The sequence below is a fragment of the Schistocerca serialis genome, chromosome 2, assembly GCF_023864345.2.
Source record: "Schistocerca serialis cubense isolate TAMUIC-IGC-003099 chromosome 2, iqSchSeri2.2, whole genome shotgun sequence".
In the NCBI taxonomy this organism is placed as follows: Eukaryota; Metazoa; Arthropoda; class Insecta; order Orthoptera; family Acrididae; genus Schistocerca; species Schistocerca serialis.
The window spans coordinates 274,454,418-274,476,437 of NC_064639.1; the positions used below are offsets into that span (position 1 = coordinate 274,454,418).

The 22,020-nt window shown below is 38.9% G+C and overlaps 1 protein-coding gene across 1 annotated transcript; it reads right to left on the bottom strand.

Annotated features, from left to right (window-relative positions):
• Nucleotides 1-7,893: 7,893 nt before the first annotated feature.
• Nucleotides 7,894-8,847, bottom strand: LOC126455898 (uncharacterized). The gene has a single exon (XM_050091656.1). It carries the CDS (start codon nucleotides 8,845-8,847, stop codon nucleotides 7,894-7,896), a length of 954 nt encoding a protein of 317 aa, XP_049947613.1.
• Between the last annotated feature and the right edge of the window lie 13,173 nt (nucleotides 8,848-22,020).

Sequence of the window (22,020 nt, forward strand, 5' to 3'; positions counted from 1 at the left end):
AATAGTAAGATCGTTAGGGGAAGGTGTCGAGGATAGGAAAAGTGGCCATTGCATATTTTTTGCTCTGAACAGCGCTAGTGCTACTGCTTGCAAAGAAGTAGTCAGATTATCTCTAACATACATCGGCGTTGTTGTCAGTGAAATTAAACAATGGAAGCTTGCTCTGTTACCTTTTAGTAAAAAATTTTTTGTTCCTTCCCATGTATGGAAAGAAATAACTTTTTGCACTATGAATGTATAAACAAGGTCTTCTTTCTGTAAATGTAGTTTCCTCTTTTTTTTCTGTGGATCACTGAAGCTGATACGGCGTCTGATCGTGAAAAGTGGCCACGCCACTCGGGAGAAGTGGCCAAGGTGTTACTTACAAAAACACGCTTAATACAACAGATGAAATCCCTTTTATATACAAAGCTATCATCAACCCTTGATGACAATTTTAAATTAATTAAGTTACATAATTTGAAAGTGTCTCTGTTCTGTTATATTGGACCTATCAGAAAATTCCGACTGTAAACTGTCTGCTGCAGCCGCTTATTATCCTTATAGATAGTAGGGCGTGAAGATGCCTAGAAAATGTTCCCAGAAATCAGAAAAACAAACAATTAATCCTGTTGCACTGGCATCGGTCATTTTACCCACATGTGTGGGGAAAATTGTTCCCTATTTAAGCTTCAGAAAAATGCATCTAGTTTCAATACAACATTTCCTTTTTCACTTAAAAATATTTGGAGTGATACCTTATAACAACAACAACAACAACAACAAGTGGTAAGCCTGTCAATAACTATTGTTTGCGGAAAACTGAATATTCTAGTGACCACTTTCTCCATCCAACCCTCCACCCCATAACCCCCCCTCCCCCTCTCCTATGTGGCCTGAGGTGTCGCCCTATAATGTCAATATTGGCTCTTAAGCAAAAATTTTGATAGTCACTCACACAGAGTATACCGGCCCTCATGTCACACGTAAAAAGGAACTATTTCTTTATGGCTCATAATATACAGGGTGCCTCAGTAAACCACCTACGCCTCTTGACTTTGTATAATTGATGTTCCTTCATTGAAGCAGACGAAAAGTATTTTTGTCGGTGTTGTATTATTTTATTTGAGTATTGCATTTTTTCACTTTTTGTTCCTCAAAATATCAGAGAGGACGTGGAGACACATATGGAGGGTTCAGATGCCAATTAGTGTAAGTCAGTCCACAATGAAACTGAAGAAACTATATGTTTTGAAAATGCAACACTGAAAAATACAGGTGATTCATACAAAAGTAAGTCTTTTTAATTGAAACCTACTACAACAATTCACCTATTGTGAGGGTGCAGAAGAACGAAACTTAAATAATTTACAACATAACTATAATTTAACACAAAAACTGTGACCTATGGTCACTGCCAACTGCACTTTCTGATAAATTTAATCTATATATTCATCATTATCGCTGCCTTACCCTGCAGGATTCCTGATTTCTTTTGTTGTTGACGATGGTGCGCGTGTGCTTTCGTTTATTGAGGGTATCCATCGATAAAATGAGTGGTAATGTGGAGCCATAATTGCAAAAGTTCTAACATTTGCTTTTTTCCAGCTCTTTGACAGGTCGACGATCTGGATACAGGGGATCTTGAACAATATTGGTCAAATGAGGACGCCTTCATTTTGAATTTGATGTAATGTTGATCTCATAAAACGCAGTATCTTCCAGAAATGTTTAAAATAGAATTTTCTTGGTCTTTGCAGTACGTTATTCATTCCATTTTCAACCAGTTTACTTTACCCCCTTCAGTATTGGTTTTCCTATTGGAAATGGAAGCTTCCAAGTTTTTCGTTGAAAGAAACTCTTCCCGCTTCATATCTGTTACGAGAACTGGATTTTAGCGTTTGGCAATCGTTACCAGACCAATCCAATCTTTTGAACCAAAAATAAATTCTTTCCTTTTTGCTTCGGATTTGTTAAGGCCAAAATCTGCGTCATTTGGGAGGTACCTGTGTCCCGATACCATAAATTTGTGATCAATGTAATCATCTTCCATCCCTGGATCTTGCAAAATGTTTTGCAACGATAAGCTTAGTTTGATATTCCTGTTTTGACCTGTGCAAGAACATGAATACATGATAATAAGGCGATGAGATGAGGCATGTTGTTTAAGATGATTAACAAGACATGCTCCAATTTGCTGTGATCCTCGAGATCCATCTGTCTCATCCCACATGTACATGTAACCTTTAGAGTAATTAAAAATGTGTACTCCTAGGTTATATACACAATTATTTAGTTTGTAATAGGTAACAGACGTGGGAAGTTTTGGGAAAGGTAAAGCTGTTTCCAGATCAAAAGTAAAAACGAAAACATCTTCTCGTGCAAGCAACTTGTCTGAATTCAAAGAATAGCTTGCTTGTTGTGCTCGCTGAAGATGAAGTTCTTTTGTAATCTTCGCCTCGTCCTTTCTTGCATCATCATTCTCAAAAGTAAGAATGTTCTGAAGGAAATCGCACAATTGACATGTATCTTTGGACGGACATTTAAAATGTAAATTGAAATTAGTAGAAAGCACGTGATAATACGTCTTTCCTTCGGCAGATTCGGTACCATCCTGTGCACATTTCTCCACGTGAGGGTTGTACATCTATCTGATATTTAGATCAGACTGCAAATATCTCTGATTTGGCGCATCACAGAGGGTGAAATGACTTTTATAAGAAGGAAACGATTCGCTGTGTTATTTCATTTTTGTCACATCGACTTTATTTGTTTGCGGCCTATGGCAGTACATGCGAATGGTTCTGTACTGCCTGATATTTTATAAAGACATCACTGTTATTGTCAAATAATACGTCAGAATTTTCGATTTTGGTGCCTTCGATGATTTTCTTGGACGACGTTGCTTCACCTTCGCGTTGTGGATCAGTCCGCGAAGATAGACGTTCTGCTTTGCATTATCACCTAATTTATAAAAGCATTCGAACAATGATCGCCGTTCTGCAGGAATTACTAAATCAGAACACATTTTTAAAGGATTTTGCAGGCATATTTTTCCCACTTCTGTTCACATAGGCTTTCTCAGAACGTCTTTTGGCAGAACTGACTATCCCTTTCCATGAATATTGCTTCCTCTTCCGTTTTTTTCCTTTCTGTATCATAATATTTTCGTTTTCATAAATTTAATCATGGTTGTCTAACTGGTGATCATATTCTTTAGTGACATCTACAAATAAATAAAATATTTAGGAAGTCATTCAATGTAACTCAAAAACAGTTCACAATTCAAAAAAATTATTCAAGAACACATTTTCAGCAATGCTTTTAATGTAACATTCCGGTTGGAAGATTACAATATCAGTAACGAGATAAACAATACATTGGTTTTGGGGAAGAAGCCTTTTATGAGTGGTCACATGAAATTATGACACATTTTAGAAGTTAGAATGTACGTACCTGAATCGGAAGAAATATTATCATTGTCTGGCACATATTCAGAACCACTATCTGAAAACGGCGTATTTTCAACGAGTGTAGAGGACATCTTGATCTAAAAATCATGTATTGTGTAACAGTAGCAGATTACTATGTCTGACAGTACACCATGACAAACATACAGGTGTTGCGAAACTGACTTACACTAAATGACTTCGGAACATTTTGGCTCATTTACTCTGTGGTCAGTACATGTGCTGCCATCCAGTGTAAGAAATGTCAAATTGTGACTTACTCGTCTCGACAACTGAAAGACTGAATACTGAGAAACCTGTTATTACATATCAGTCATTTGCAGAAAAACGATGACTTACACTGATTGGCTTCTGAGCATTCCATACATATCTGCATATTGCCCAATAATAAACATACTTATCGACTGGGTCGTTCTTTTTTTGTGTGTGTAATATCTCCAATATACAGTATATTTTTGTGACCGAAGGCTTTAAGTACAATTTGAACATCTTGTAGAGCCAAAATTAAATGATCTTGAATCTATATATTTTTGTATTAGTTTTGTAACTATCAAGGGTGGTTTATTATGATGTGCAAAGAAATAGAAACTCATAATATTTATTTTATTTATTGATATGCTTAACATGGTGTGCTTAGGGCTATTTTATCATCTCTTAGATCTAACCAGGCATTCCACATACTTTACATTACATATTACACAATACATGTTTCATGAAATATCGAATATAGCATTTAGAAATTACTATATTGCAGAAAAACGCACAATTTACATTCATTAGTGAGAAGTACAACAATAAATACATGTTACAGGTAGAGACTTTGAAACTCTGAGCTCTAACAGAGATGGACATGAGAGAAGAAGCTGGAGAGGGGACACAGAGGAATGTGGTGAGGCACAATTAATGAAGAAGAGGAGAAGATACTGATGTAACTGATTGAGAATTCAAAATGGAGAGAAGAGCAGTTAGGAGAAGATAAAATGTTTCTCTGTACTCTCTGACAGAAGGAAAACTGGCCAATTCGTTAAGTTTTGGAGAAACTATATGATGGTGACACAAGGAAATACTTCAGCTTCTTCTTAAAAGCAATAGGGCATCGAATTCTGTGAAGGGTGCAGGGCAGCTTGCTGCAGAGGCAGACTGCAGCAACATAGAACTTTGCAAAGACTTTTGTTTCATGGTTAGTCACTGATAGGAGAGAGCCTTTGTATTTCGATCATGATGAGATGGCAGATACTTAATATTTAATGTGAGTTCTTCGGCAATTTACATTTACAGAACGACGGAATCGACAGGATATCATTGACACAAAAGGAAAACAATAATGGACCCAACTCTCCCCTGTGGCTCATCTGGGAGAAGACGGCTGAAGATGTTCTGGGATATGGCAAATCGGGTACTGGTTGGTCAGTAATCAGAAAGTGACCGTGGATTCTCGTGCTTAGGATTAGGTCAGACTATTATTCTTCTCTGTGGACTAGAATATGGTCCACTAACGAGAGAGAAACTAAAGATGGCTGATAAGACATGCACTAAGCTATATACAACATTCTTGCTCGCAGTCATGCTAATATTGTTGTTGCCTATTACTTCAGAAGGCATTGTCATTATTTATTTCCTCGTTGTGTTTACTGCAACTTGTTTTACGTAAAAGGTGTTGATGTTCTGAATGTGATTTGGGTATTCTTGTGGACGATAGTCTTTTTGCAGCATAGGAGCTGACTGGTGCTGAAAAAATTTATTCATTTCGTCAGCTGAGACCTGAAAAGCAGTTCATGATGTTGCCTTCCCAACACCCAGCCTGCGTAGTTTCCTCCACATAATCGCGGGTGTTGTGCCACTGCACACTAAACAAGAGCGTGCCTAATTTTGGCAGTGCGAACACAGTTCTTTCTATTGTTTTGTGGATTTCTGTAACCTTCAGAGCATTGTGACTTTGAATTTGCCTTGTCAGCCAAGAAGGAGAGTTTTTCTTACACAGATTGTTCGTATATGAACGTGTTTGTCACAGAGTGCTGCAAGCTTTTCAGTAAGTTCTCCAATTCTGCCTCAACTGTGAGGGCTTGATTATTTAATGGCATTGGGATTCGAGCAGTCTATTGCCAGAGTCGCAGTCTCTATATTTAACGTACTTACAGGTTATGTGGCGCGATTTGAGCATTGAGTGCTGTGACGACTAGAGCAGAAATATTACATTGTGAGCTGAGAGGTTTGGAGACGAAGTTTGACCTATGCCTGTTACTGTGCCAGTTATTTTTTCTTTACAATTACATATCTGTGTAACTGTTCACCATTTTGGTTGTATTGGAAGAATACTCACATTGTTACCACCAGTCTTCTTAGGTTCATTGTGGAGAGAGTGACTGTTAACAAGTCTATGTCCATATCTTTCATTAAAGAAGCGGATATAATTCCGACCTAAAGGAAGTCATTGTACCGATTTTTGGCGGTTTAGAGACGACATATGTTATTTCACATGGACCATCTTATTTCAGTGACCATGAATTCCGTCTATCTTTCTTCCCTTGGGTTCAACAGGCAAAGGACTTGTATTTGCGGTCGGATCATATATTTACGTCGATACCCGAACCGAGTTTCTTTGGCCATTCAGCCTTTAGCACACATTGGTTATTCGGCTGCCCAGACAGATAAAATTGACAGGACTTTTTGTAGGAAATTTAATGTAATTAAATTTTGTACTGGGACATGTTTTCGCTAGAGGCTGGAATTTTCGAGTTATTCAAGTAACCTGTACAAACGTGAACTTCAAATAAGCCCCACTCCCATACATCCTCCACTGGTCAGGATTTATTGTATGTTGTTGACGGCTCTGCTTTCTACTGCTCTCCAAAAATTTGCGGCTGCACGAATTATTTCTCACATTAGACACTTTTTTGGTCTTCATTGACTGGCCTTATTACGCGCGCATATAAATATAAAATTGACACTAGCGTAAATTTTAAGTAACAATGTTGTGGACCAGTCCTCCAACCCACTTGGAATGCAGGTCTGTCCCGGCATGCTTGCATGTGTGTGGGCGATGGGTTCACAGTCAGGTCTGTAGGTCGCGTCCATCGGTTTGATCTGTGGACTTCCACCTGCCTGCCCACAGTAATAGCTACCAGCCCACATTCTATCACTGCAGGCAGGTAGGGTCTGCCAAGCTGTCGCTTTTGACCATTCGCAATCAGACGGGTCAGTGAGCGAATCGACGCACCAGTGAAGCTGTGAATGGGCCCCCTTAAGCTGTCCATTCACAGAGCCAACTCGTGCGTCGACTCGCTTACCGATCCGTCTGACTGTGTGTGGTCAACGGTGGCTGCTTGGCAGGCTCCATTGGTCAGCAATGCAGAGTGTGGGCTGGCAGGTAGTGGCTGCCGTTAGCAGGTAACAGTTCGTCATCAAATTGACGCACCCAGATCAAGGACCCAAACATTGTAAAACCCTGCACACACAGGTGAACGGGTCGGGGCAGACCCATTGTGCAGAGGGGGGTGGCTGACTAGTTGGCCTTGTGGCTTTTACAGTCGCTGGAGGAAAAGAGATCACGGAGTTAAGGTTTCCTTAGTTTACAGAGGTATGGAAAATACAGGAGAAGATAGGGCCAAGATGGTGACGAGTATTAAAATGTTATCGCTCTGACATAGTGGATGAAATATAATTAATATTGCACTGTTCAGAACAGTAAGAAAAATAATGATGTACAGCGCTCAATCTGATAATAAAGAAAAGTAAACTTAATGACTGCAAGATTAGTAGAAGAAGCTACAACTGAATTAGGAATTACTATGACTACTAGTTGTGATTTTTCTAGGAAGGGCAGGGATAACGAAGAATCGGTGTGAGTAACATAATGAAGGAAAGGTCAGTTATCAAAGGACCTCTATTACAAACAGACAGATAACTTTTGGAGAAAAGAAAAATAGTGGTGTTAGCTTTAACAAAAATTAGGTTATCGGTAGCGCTAAAGAGAGATACAAGGACGAAAAGAATTACGGAGTTACTACAGTTGCAAGACAACGTTTCAGATAACAAAGAATACCACTCTAGCTGAAAGCAAACCAACACAAGCAGCGCTATTTTTGCAGCTTGGTCCGTATAGTTACACTTTATGTTATTCAGTTCCGTCATATGTGTAACTGGTATTGTCAGCATGGATTTACTTATACAGAGAACTAATACATTGTGCAGACGTTAAGTTTCCGATTTTAATGAGTTTTTTCTGCTATGTGATTATTAATACATTTTCAGCCAGATGTTAATCTTCAGAAATTAACTGCACTGCAGAAACATTGTCAACCTAAAGATTTCCATAATTTGTAATCCACCCTCAGCACTCAGATTTAATAACGGTGGCAACAATAATCAGTTGATATTAACTTTTAATCTTGTGCTCAAACGATAATTTTGAAAAAATCGACTAGTGAAATAGTACAGTGCTTAATTAAGAACTTGGTTGCTGAGGAAATGAGATCTGGCCCAGTATGACTAAGTATGTGATGGTGGCGCAGAGGGCAGACACCAGCAGCTTTCGGTCGATCGTGAGGAAGCCGGCAGCCCTGACAGAGAGCGGCGGCAGAGCCATCACCTGCAGCAGCAGCGCCTCCACCTCTGGCTGCAGGCCTCGACGCCACCCCAGCGTGGCGGCCCTGACCACCAGAACGCGAGTGCGCTCTGCCTCGTCCACCATCGCAGAGCAGGACACCACCAGAGCAATCGCGCCCACGAGGTACGTAGCTATCCACTCTGCAGAATATAAGATGGACTTGCTGATCAGAGCTCTACGGCCGTTGGTGTGGTCAATCCAAAGCGTCAGAATCTCATACGAGCCGTATATGAGAACTTGTACTGCTTGAGTTATTTGTAGGGCTAGAGTGAGTCCAAAGTGTTGTTGTAGCAGTTCCGCTGCACGGTGTAGAATGGCGTGTGCCTTGTCTATCTGGCTCACTCTCGGATGGCAGTCCTCCTCTGGCGAGTGAATGACTCCCAGAAGGATGCGAGATATGTGACTGTTGCCATTCGATGCGGCTGTTGTGAGGATGCTGTCATTGATAATTTGGAACCTTGTTCGCACTTCAAGAACAAGTAGGATGCACTGCAGTGTTACGAGGTTTTCCAGCAATCTGATCACCGTGTACAGGGCCAGCCGTAGGATTGCTTCCTCATCATAATGCACTTGAGCAAAAAAAGTAGCTAAAACACATTCACCTATTAATAGTACAGCAAAAATTATGATTAGTATTATCCCTAGTATTTTATTACTTTTCCACTTCTTGTGTACGTAACCATCAAAGTATTCGAGGGCCTCTAGAAACAAATGCAAGTCGTTCAACATAAATACTGTTTTCCCTGCAAGGGCCCACAGTACTCTGAAAGGCAGAAGTAGCCTGGTTGGCATGTCTACAAAAACTGTAACTGTCGGAAATTTACAGAACCGGCTGACCACAAAATGCATATCCACCGCTAGTGAGGTAATAGTGACGAGAATCCAGATGTTGGAATTTGATTTCATGGCATTACATACCACCGATGAATTTTGGAGATGCTCGGCTTGTCGGTTGGAAGGCATTATCCCCAGTATTTTCCACAGTGCACATAGTGGTTCACTCACAACATAAAAATTGGTGGCTTGCATATTGTACATTTACACTAACTCTCTATCTCTAATTTAATTTTCGCATCTGTTATATAACACCTTTTGACTCGTATCCTGCTGCACATATTATGTACTGTGTGGTATGCCTTTCTGAAAGAGACGTGTGATCATTGAGCACACTAATTTCAAGGAAAACTGGACAGTACACTGTTAGTCTAATTAATTTCTTCCCGCAGCACATTACTGATGAAGTCACATTAAGGAAATTGCATCTGACACTCCTTCCAAGGCACAGAACACGAATCCATCCAATTTATTATTCATTGCTAGTCTCCATTTGAAGGCTGTTCATTATAAGGCCGCCTTTCAAGTTAATTATTTTTAGTGAGTTCTGAGCTTCTAAACTTGCGCAAAGATATTCTGTACCCCAGCTATCGATTGCTTAGCGTACCACAGTCCTTGGCTAGTAAAACGGAAGTATTTCTACATTTCTGCACGGAAGGGGGGGGGGGGGGGGTGGACATTAGAGATCAGTGGCAGCTTGTCCTGTTCGACAAGTAACAAAGACAATCCCGTGTCCAGCTGTTTACTGATGAGCAGCCCTGCAGCCAGGCGACTAGCACGAGTTTTCGTGTTCTCGTAAAGATTAGTCATTTTAGATTATAAAAACATTTAGTTTAGTACTGATATGAAACTTCCCCTTAGAAAAATTATAAATGACTGTGCTGATAAATCTCTTACGTTATTTGATTTTCAAACAGCTGAGCAAAACTGAATGTACTCAGACATTTCTCTCTTCACTTATTCTCATCATCATTAACCTGACACACAACATATTTTTTTAGCGCAAGACAATCTGACTTTCAGTAATCCCTACAAATGAATGGCCCTGACTAACAATAACCTATACCTCTCATGAATCACTTACCTCACAAAAATCTTCGTTACTCGAACTACTGCAATATAGCGAGCGCCAATACTGCCGGCTAAATGAAAGATTCTAACTACTGAAGGCACTAACTACCGATAGGCATACTTAGTAAATGAAAGATTTTGATGGAGAACAAACAATATATTTACCTTAATAGTGTTCAAAAGTCATTATATATATATATATATATATCAGTTCATGATATCCAGTATTACAAATTTACTCTTTCCGATGGACACACGTCCAGATCGTCTGCTCTCAAAATTCTGCCATCTCTCTCCCCACATCCACCAATGCTGGCGGCTCACCTCCAACTGCGTAACGCTACGCGCTGTTCAAATCCAACTGCCCAACACTACAATAGCAAATATTCCAACAATGCCAACCAGTCACAGACTGCACACAGCACAGTCAGTGATTTTCATATAGAGCGCTACGTGGCGTTACCAACATAAAAACCTAAAGAGCCTACTTACACTGATTACGTGGTAAGTAGGTGTATTAGTGTGCTTTTTAAGCGTACCATAAGAGGTTTCATTTTTCTTTACGTAATATAACAGAAAACGCGAAAAGATCGTACAGTCGTATTTTCTGTTTACGTTTTTGCAGCAGTAAATCTATAGAATTTCGTTTGGTTGTTCTTTGCTCACTCCAACAATTTATCTGTAGCGTACCTCTTCCGTATTTAACTCACATTTCCGGAAAGTAGCGTAAAGTTTAAGTTGTTGTTTCAGAAACCTTGCACTGTTTTTGTGTACACACAGTTACGTATCGGCCAAATTTGTGGTACCATATTTTCGTGTTTATCTGTAATTTAACTGACTTGTTCTTAATAAACTATTACGTTTATCATGAGTGAAAAGTGCTTGATTTGCAGTGGACTTGTTAGGTCGGGGCTTTGGTGTGACGGGTGCTGTAGTTTTTTCCATGTGGGTGGCTGCAGTGGCGTGGGAATAGGGGAAGTAAATGGGGCTCATCAGTGGTTTTGTAGGATATGTAGTAGAGTTAGTAAGATACTAGAACAAGAGGGGAAAACTGCCGCCATTCAGGCTGAGTTAGACCTAGGCCAGGGGAGATCTTGATAGGGTATGGAGGGAGAAGGGTAAAGAGAGGTGGGAAGTGGCAACAGGCAACAACAGGAACAGGCCTAGAACTTTGTCTGACAGCTTCGTGGTGAATGTGGCAAATAGATTTGACCTGTTGCTTCAGTTAGAAGCAACCTTCATTGTTCCACGCGTCCTGTATCACTCCTTTCACGTGATGTACTACCTTCTGCCAGTCTTCCGATGTCACAATTTCAACTGCCTCTTTCAAAAGGCGTTCCACTTCGGTTAATGTGGATTTCTTATTTTCTGTAGCAATATGCCGTTTAACCTGAGCCCAAATCAGCTCTATTGCGTTGAAATGGCAATGGTAAGGAGGCAATCTGAGCACTTCATGCCCGTATTTTTTTGCTACTTCATCCACAATGTAAATCGGGTTCTTTGGCTTGTCAAATTACTGTCGAACTGTACCTTATGTTTTTGTAACCAGCTAACAATGTCGTTTTACCTCGTTGCCTTTGTGGGTGCTTTATCTTTTATTACTGAGTGCTAAGGAGCGATATCCATAACAATGATAGAGTTTCTTGTTAAGTTCTGGAGCACACAGTCTTCAAACAATTTCACAAAAGTATTGTGGTTCATCTATCCGTGGTAGTCGGAGGTCTTATTTGAACTAAATAGCAGCAGACAATTCGGAATGAAACCCTCTGAATTTGCGGCATGTGCTACAATTATCCTTTTTCCTCTGCCGATCGGAGCTGCCATACTACCGCTGATGGTACCGTTTGTCCAGCCTTTTTTTGGTCTGTGTCGTGCATTCACCCACGTTATATGAAGCCAAACGATATCATCAAAATTTGTCCCCACTAATTCTCTAAGAAAGCGGCGTCTCCAGGCTGCAATATCTTGGCGCTCCATTAGTAACTTTCTGCCAGAGATCGATTTGTAGCGGAATCCTAACATTTTCACGACTCGTAACAAAGACGATTTACTACCCTGAAACAGGTGAGCCGCTGTGAGGGTACCATGTAGTTTTTTGAGTGTTGGATACTCCTTCCTCGAATAAAATGCGTGTATTTGACGATGAATGGCATCTTCCTGAAAAGAGTCACGTTTTGTGACCCTCTTCTCTAGTCGCCTCTTTTTCCCAGGTGTCTCTAATTTAGATGATTCACTTGAGCCTTCTTTCGTGAATTTCTCCTTGCAGATTCTTATTACTGATCGTTTGCTAACTTGCAGAGCAGCTGCAGTTCGCTCCACCACCTTATCCAAAGGAACGAGAGGCCCTCCTGCATCCCTCTCTCTCTCAAAATACTCCCTTACGGAACACATGTATCCACGCGCCTGACTGCGTATAACGACGCCATGTCCGCCACTTTTTGGAGGTTTCCGAGGAGTGTGCAGCCTCGGCCTCCCTCTCTTGCGACTGCTTTCATCGGACATCGTAAACACGCGAAGCTACAAGTCACTCAAACCTCTCACGAACACGTCTACAACGGCTCGCTGAGGACTGTCTGGCACAATGCCTTGGTCAGCGCAGCAGAGCGAAGTGGCAAAGCAGTGGCAGCCGACAGCGCCGGCTGCCATTAGTTTATTGGTGGCGGGAGCCCTGCATCCCGTTGCCTGACAAGTGACAACTAGTTTAAGTAATAGTATACACACATCTGTCACAGTTATAAAATGTTTGTTAAAAACATTTTATAACTGTTACTGAAAATATTGGGTTGTCAGGTCCCGTAAATGCTACTACGGAATACCTCAGACCAGACGTTTCAAGTAACTTCCATATTATGAATTTGACCCTAACTACCCCTACAGCAATAATGTCCACCATAAAATCTTTAAAATCAAAAACAACTAGTGGGTATGATGAAATATCAATAAAGTTAATTAAAGAATGTGATTCTGAGTTAAGTAACATATTAAGCTATCTGTGTAACCAGTCGTTTATCAGCAGAATATTTCCTGAATGGTTGAAATATGCTGAAGTTAAGCCACTGCTTAAGGAGGGAGATAAAGAAATAGCATCAAATTTCTGTCCAATTTCACTTTTGCCAACATTCTCACAAAGTTTAGAAAAAGTAATGTACAATCGGCTTTATAACCATCTTATCTCAAATAACATACTGTCAAAGTCGCAGTTCGGATTTCTAAAGGGTCCTGATACATAGAAGGCTATCTACACTTATAGTGAAAATGTGCTTAATTTATTAAACAAAAAATTGCAGGCAACTGGTATATTTTGTGATCTGTAAAAGGCATTTGACTGTGTAAATCACAATATCCTTTTAAGTAATTTAGAATATTACAGTGTAACAGGAAATGCTGCAAAATGGTTCAAATCTTACATCTCTGCAGGAAACAAAGGGTGTTATTAGGAAATAGACATGTATTAAGGTATCAGGTATCATCCAACTGGGAACTAATTACATGTGGGGTCCCACAAGGTTCCACTTTAGGGCCCTTACTTTTTCTTATGTATATCAATGACCTATCATCAGTAACATTACCAGATGCCAAGTTCGTTTCGTTTACCGATGATACAAACATTGCAATAAACAGCAAAATCAAGTGTAGTCATAGAAAGATCGGCTAACAAGATATTTGTGGACATTAATCACAGGCTCCTAGCCAATTCTTTCTCACATAACTTTGAAGAAACACACTGCATGCAGTTCAGATCTTGTAATGGGTGTCCTACGAGTATATGCCTGACATATGATGACAAGCAGATCGAAGAAGTGGACAGAGTTAAATTCTTGGGATTACAGCTTGATAATAAATTCAACTGGGAGGAGCACACCACAGAACTGCTGAAGCGTCTTAACAAATCTCTATTTGCACTTTGAATTGTGTCAGACACAGGAGATATAAAAATGAAAAAGCTGGCATACTATGCCTACTTTCATTCCATAATGTCATATGGGATTATTTTTTGGGATATTCATCAAGCTAAGCTAAAGTTTTCCGGGCACAAAAACGTGCAGTAAGAGTTGTATGTGATGTGAACTCAAGAATATCCTGCAAAGCCTGTTTAGGGAACTAGGGATACTAACTACTGCTTCCCAATATATTTATTTCTTAATGAAATTTGTCATTAAAAATATATCACTTTTTCAAACCAACAGCTCAATTTATCGAATCAATACAAGAAATAAGAATAATCTTCACAAGGATTTAAAGACACTTACTCTTGCACAAAAAGGAGTGCATTATTCGGGAACGCACATTTTTAGTTACTTGCCAGCAGCCATAAAAAGTTTAACAACTAATTAAATTCAGTTTAAGAGACGCCTACAGGAGTTATTGGAGGCCAACTCCTTCTACTCCATTGATGAATTTCTCAGTAGAACCAACTGATATTTGTATGTACATGTGTGTGTGTGTGTGTGTGTGTGTGTGTATTGTGTGTGTAAGTACAATCTAACTTCTGCACCATTTCAGTGCAGTAATGAGTTCATTGTACATATGTATTATAGTAGTTCTATTACATGTTTATAACCATATAAATAAAAAAAACTTTTTTAATTTAAATTCAGTGCATTAGTGTTTGTAAAATGATTTTTTCATATTGTATTCATTAAAAAAGTGACGATCATTCCACTTGGGACCTGTGGAAGGTACATTAGCTTATTTGTTTCAGTTGTAAATATTTGTCATTTATTATTGTTTTTCTGACATGTTCTACATCCTGGAAGACCTGCTTACTATGGATCAATTGGAATGAAAGTAAATCTAATCTAATTCCTGCTTCATGGCGTTTGTCAGTGCTGGCTTGTGGATCAGTATACTGATTTGAGGTTATGATATGATGGTCATTCCCATGCTATAATCTACGAGGGTTGGTGGAGGTCGCGTCATGCTCGTGCAACTTGGGGCACAATATTTTGTTTGCAACTCTTTCAATTCTATAGTCGTTCTTTCAGTCATGTCCAGACTGAAACTGTATCGCTCAAAGACAAATATACTGTTCCATGCTCATGGCAACTGTACTTCAATTAAGCATGTGTGACGTTACCATACAGTCTTTGGTATGGACCACTTATTTAATATTGCTCAGAATAGTGTAGTGTATCTAGAGCTTACTTTCCTTCTAATTCACAGGTATCATGGACTTTCACACCATAAGGGGCGTCATAGGACAACTACATATTTGTTGTTTGTTACTCATTATTGAGTTGCTCATTAATAATCAGAAATTTCCATCTCATGTCCTATATGAAGGCTGTATGATTTTTAAACTTCACACAAGTACTCTTAAAATAGTACAAAATGGGACAATGTGATCAATGCACAATGCCTCTAGCAGAATAATTAGTCAAAGGTAATTGCTGTCACCAGAAATATTTTGAGTCTTTGCATGCTTTAATCTCTTACAGTTCGTAGGGTAAGTCAGTGTTGGTGGAACTCAAAAGAGACTTTGTGCTGCTGCAGATTTTTGTTTTTCTTTTCAGGGACATTACACTTTCAGTGTGAGGCTTTAAATCTTTATAGCATCTGCTCTGCATATAAGAGAACGCGTACTTTTATGAGTCATGTTAGGTAAGCATCAGATAGAATTGTGCTTTTGGGTTTATTGAAGTACCTAAACAACTGTATGATAGCGTTGGTAATTGTTCTTGCGCCAGAATTTTGCATAAAAAGGAGCACATAGTTCGTGTAATCAGTTTAGTTCCAGAAGAGAGACTAGAGGCTTTCATCTGATGGCTGTCTGTCAGGACACTTTCTTTCGTGAATCTTCTGATATTTACTTTGCTGCAATGTATACTCTTTACATATTTTCTCTTGTTAGTAAAAGCACTGCAGTGCTGCTTTTTATAATTTTCTAAAACAAGTATGTTGCTGCACATGTGAAAATATTTACACTTTATTTAAACTTAAAGTGGTGAAATTGTTGAAATTATATCCATTTGTGTTTGCTTGTGGGATTAATGCTTGATGCAGTCACCTTACTAAAGTCCACTATTGGCTGTTCTGTGCTCAAGAATATTTCAGTTAATGAATGATCCTATTATGTGCAATTGTAGGGAAAAGTTTCTGCTACAGGCTTCGTTCAGTGAATCAGAGCATGGTGAAATAATGAAGTCTATTGCAGAGTGCAGAAATAATGTAATTTATCTTTCGCTTCTCATATATATGCTTATTTGTTAATTATGGTAATTGTTGTATGTGCATGGTGCTGATATGGTTTGTATTGTTACATTAATGTGGTCATACTCATAAATAATTAAAAGCTTTTGGTCATTCATTAAAAAGATACTTCAGGAGCTTTGAAAGTTAGGGTTCTTCACCATTGCAGTTCAGCTAATAGTTGTTTTAGTAAGTTAATCATTAAATTATTTTGCATTGTTTACTGTTGATTTTGGAAGAATTAGTGAGTACTTGGGATGTTTTGAGAAATAATAGGGTTAGGTAACACTTTTGCTTCTGATATATTAAATGCATATTGAAGTTGTTAAAACAAGTATAAGAATGCTACTCTTTTCATTTGTATGGGTCTGCCTTACTGACAGATAACAAGTACACTTTGAACATACACTAATGAGAAGTTTTTACATTCTCTTATTTTTATAAATTCAGATGTCAGTGAATGAAACATCATCTAGCGATATTCTGTTCACATCATGGTTTCCAAACTCTGGATATGTATGACTATTCACCACTTTTCTTTTATGTTGATTGTGGAATCTTATGGAAACATACTGGTGGGAGTGTTGCATTCACACATGACAAGATGAAACTGCATGGCTTATTGTTAAACTAATTACTTTACTCGAAATTAATTCACTGCACACGAATTGCTTAACATTTGCCATATTATGTATAGATCTACTGCCCAATAGTGCATATGAGAATTTGTGCAAGATTTCCCACTTATCCTGAGCAGATGGCTTAACCACTTCAGCTGTCCATGCACACTCTCCAGACTGAACGAAACTTACGTATGTCACATTGTCTACATCCCTATATCATAGTCCATATTTCTTTATGTCGTTTGGGGAACATTTTTATGTGCTGCATGTGATTTTTGATCTACGTGTGGAACCAGTACGTTACAAGATGATTATATAATGCACTGTGTTGAGAAATTAATAGTTTTGGATGCTACCATCTACCATATTAGTAGCAGACGTTGATGTGATTTCTGCTTTTCTGTAATAATAATGAGGTGGGTGAAGTTTGCATTGCAATCCTTTCATGTTTTCAGTCTGTTGATTAACTGGAATTACCACTTTTTCATGTGCTTTTGCTGCAAAAGCAACTTAGGTTGGTAATTAGTGAGCAGATGTGACTTGAAGCTTCTGTGAATTCATGCTGCATGTTTTTGACAGTTTGAGTGAGAGTAAAGGCATACATGGATGTTTTGCGGCAGTGTAATATCATGGAAGGTTGAACATCTGAAGGAATTTATCAGGATTTGAAGTGCTGATGCTGTATGAAAAGTAATAATGAAAAATTGTCATTTTTTGTGGCATACTATCCTTGTGGAAGAGCTTATTAATGCTTTGTGAGTCTTTATGATATTGTAAAACGGATATTAATTTAATTTTGTACTGATATGTCATCTTGCCTTTTGATTGCTAAACAGAGAAGTGAATTTTAGAGTGTTGTGTGGAGGTCCATATCGAATATTTTAAGTTTAGCCTGCAAATTATTGTTTCTCCATTTGAGTTTTTGAGACATTAATGTGGACTCAATGTATATTCTTGTGTGGAATCTTGGTATGACAATTTCATTGCAAGTTAACTGGAATTTTGTCTGTGCTGTACAGGGGCTCTGCAAGGGAAATGAGTTTGAAGATTATATGGTAGAAAGGGAAGAGGACATAGATAAAGATGAGATGGGAGATATGATACTGCGATATGTCTTTGACAGAGCACTGAAAGACTCAAGCCGAAAGGAGGCGCTCGACTGGTCGACATTCCGTCAGACCTACCGATATCCTAGGTGAAAGCCAGCCATGAAAGAACTATTCTACCTGTTGTGCAAGATGTATGAGACAGGCGAAATGCCCTCTGAGCTCAAGAAGGACATAATAATTCCAGTTCCACAGAAAGCACTTGCTGACAGTTGTGAATATTACCGAACTATCAGTTTAATAAGTCATGGTTGCAAAATACTATCACGAATACTTTATAGAAGAATCAGAAAAATGGTAGAAGCCAACATCGGAGAAGCTAAGATTGGATTCTGAAGAAATTTAGGAACGCACAAAACAATACTGGTCCTAGAAGGTAGGTTAACGAAAGGCAAACCTGCGTTTATACCTTCTGTAGATTTGGAGAAAGTTTTCGGTGATATCAACAGGAATACACTCTTTGAAAGTCTGTTGGAAGCAGGTGTAAAATACAGTAAGCGAAAGGCTATTTAGAGCTTGTACAGACACCAGACGGCAGTTATAAGGAGCATGAAATGAAAGCAGTGGCTATGAAGGGAGTGAGAGAGAGTTATGGTCTATCCCTGAACGTTATTCAATCTGTAAAACGAGCAACCAGTAAAGGAAACCAAAGGAGATATTTTAAAGGGAATTAATGCTCCAGGCAAAGAAATGAAAACTTTGAGGTTTACTAATGAGACTAAATTCTGTCGTAGGCAGCAAAAGACTTGGAAGAACTGTTGATTGGAAAGAAAATTGTCTTAAAAGGAGATGTTGGGATTTTTTTTCGTGTGGTTGTGTTTAGTATGTGAGTGTGTGTATATTTGTGCTGTTAATAATACACTGTAAGATCACATAAGGTCACACAAAACATATTCGCTACAACTTCTTATCACAGGCGAGTATAGTTATTCATAACATTGTTACATCTTGCTATATTCAAGTGCCCCTGAAATAAACCGCCTTGGAATGTCGGTATATACGTCTACTAAATTGGGAACAGAAGCGCCTAAATCTTTTACATGTACAAATATCTCAGGGATGTAATCAAATATATTTTCATTCGAATGGTAATTTATACTTCCGTGGGTTCGCGTGGAGAAACACATTTTGCATGGTACACTCATTATTAATTCAAAGCTTATAACTTTCTTAATTGTGAAATTCTCGTCACTTGAACAAAAGAACCAACCACAAGAGTATTTAATATCGATATGACTCTTTGCAAATTCAATGAAATTAACTTTGGTTTAGTATGTTTACTCAATAATTACCAGCAAATCATCTCTATTTTTCCTTACACCACTTAATATTGGATTAATTTGAACAAGAATCTGCCGTCTTGCAAATGGCTGCCAACAACACAAATTACAACTCGCGCTGTACCGCACGTTATTAATCTCTGATAAAACATAAAATTAAAATTTCATACATGTACGGATGCCGCCGATGATGAAATAAACGGTTTGATTATAAATAACAGCATACGCTTTCCAGAAGTGCGTTACAAGATACATATATCTCCATCCACATCTTCCACATATGAAGATTCGAACTAAAGCAAGATAATTCTGAAAATCTATTTCTATTGTTTCATTCTTTTAAAACCATGGATTATCCAGCAGAATCGATACGGTTTTTCACATACATCACAGTGAGATAATTAATATTTTTCTCATATTCTTTTGCACACACAATAACAGTTCATTTAAACACGTCACGTCAATCATAAATAAGTATTTCTCGTTCCCAGGGGACCAGTCAGTGGCACCCTGGAATGACTGGAAAAAAATTATATAAAATTTTGTCGACAAGCATTTCCCATGCACTGTCAGTTAATTCGTCACATCTTAGTTTGTCACAATGCATACATAAAATCAAAATGGCAAGATGATAATGCTATGTAATGTGAACACCCTTACATCAGTTGCGGCTTCGTAATCGTAATTATTTTAACTAGTTATTAATTAATCAGTTCAAACTTCCTTTTTCAGATACATAGTTTCATGCTTATAGAACCATGGACCTTGCCATTGGTGGGGAGGCTTGCGTGCCTCAGCGATACTGATAGCCGTACCATAAGTGCAACCATAACAGAGGGGTATCTGTTGAGAGGCCAGACAAACGTGTGGTTCCTGAAGAGGGGCAGCAGCCATTTCAGTAGTTGCAGAGGCAACAGTCTGGATGATTGACTGATCTGGCCTTGTAACACTAACCAAAACGGCCTTGCTGTGCTGGTACTGCTAACGGTTGAAAGCAAGGGGAAACTACAGCCGTAATTTTTCCCGCGGGCATGCAGCTTTACTTTATGGTTAAATGATGATGGCGTCCTCTTGGGTAAAATGTTCTGGAGGTAAAATAGTCCCCCATTCGGATCTCCGGGCGGGGACTACTCAGGAGGACGTCGTTATCAGGACAAAGAAAACTGGCGTTCTTCGGATCGGAGCGTGGAATGTCAGATCCCTTAGTCGAGCAGGTAGGTTAGAAAATTTAAAAATGGAAATGGATAGGTTAAAGTTAGATATAGTAGGAATTAGTTAAGTTCGCTGGCAGGAGGAACAAGACTTTTGGTCAGGCGAATACAGGGTCATAATGACAAAATCAAATAGGGGTAATGCAGGAGTCGGTTTAATAAAGAATTAAAAAATAGGAGTGCGGGTAAGCTACTACAAACACCATAGTGAACGCATTATTGTGGCCAAGATAGACACAAAGCCCACGCCTACTACAGTGGTACAAGTTTATATGCCAACTATATCTGCAGATTATGAAGAAATTGAAGAAATGTGTGATGAAAGAAAAGAAATTATTCAGATAGTGAAGGGAGACGAAAATTTAATAGTCATGGGTGACTGGAATTCGGTAGTAGGAAAAGGGAGAGAAGGAAACGTAGTAGTTGAATATGGATTGGGGCTAACAAGTGAAAGAGAAAGCCACCTGATAGAATTTTGCACAGAGCACAACTCAATCATAGCTGACACTTGGTTCAAGAATCATAAAAGAAGGTTGTGTACATGGAAGAAGCCTGGAGATACTGACAGGTTCCAGATAGGTTATATAATCGTAAGACAGAGATTTAGGAACCAGGTTTTAAATTGTAAAACATTTCCAGGGGCAGATGTAGTCTCTGACCACAATCTATTAGTTACGAACTGTAGATTAAAACTGAAGAAACTGCAAAAAGTTGGGAATTTAAGGAGATGGGACCTGGATAAACTGACTAAACCAGAGGTTGTACAGAGTTTCAGGGAGAGCATAAGGCAATAATTGACAGGAATGGGGAAAAGAAATACAGTAGAAGAAGAATGGATAGCTTTGAGAGATGAAGTAGTGAAGACAGCAGAGGATCTAGTAGGTAAAAAGACGAGGGCTAGTAGAAATCCTTGGGTAACAGAAGAAATATTGAATTTAATTGATGAAACGAGAAAATATAAAAATACAGTAAATGAAGCAGGCAAAAAGGAATACAAACGTCTTAAAAATGAGATCGACAGTAAGTGCAAAATGGCTAAGCAGTGATTGCTAGAGGACAAACGTAAGGCTGTAGAGGCTTATCTCACTAGGGATAAGACAGATACTGCCTACAGGAAAATTAAAGAGACCTTTGGAGAAAAGAGAACCACTTGTACGAATATCAAGAGCTGAGATGCAAACCCAGTTCTAAGCAAAGAAGGGAAAGCAGAAAGGTGGAAGGAGTATATAGAGGGTCTATACAAGGGCGATGTACTTGAGGAGAATATTATGGAAATGGAAGAGGATGTAGATGAAGATGAAATGGGAGATACGATACCGCGTGAAGAGTTTGACAGAACATTGAAAGACCTGAGTCGAAACAAGGCCCCCGGAGTAGACAACATTCCATTAGAACTACTGACGGCCTTGGGAGAGCCAGTCCTGACAAAACTCTACCATCTGGTGAGAAAGATGTATGAGACAGGCGAAATACCCTCAGACTTCAAGAAGAATATGATTATTCCAATCCCAAAGAAAGCAGGTGTTGACAGATGTGAAAATTACCGAATTATCAGTTTAATAAGTCACGGATGCAAAATACTAACGCGAATTCTATACAGACGAATGGAAAAACTGGTAGAAGCCGACCTCGGGGAAGATGAGTTTGAATT

Coding starts and splice junctions, on each gene's coding strand:
- LOC126455898 (XM_050091656.1), bottom strand. CDS start 8,847: ATGCCAACCAGGCTACTTCTGCCTTTCAGAGTACTGTGGGCCCTTGCA.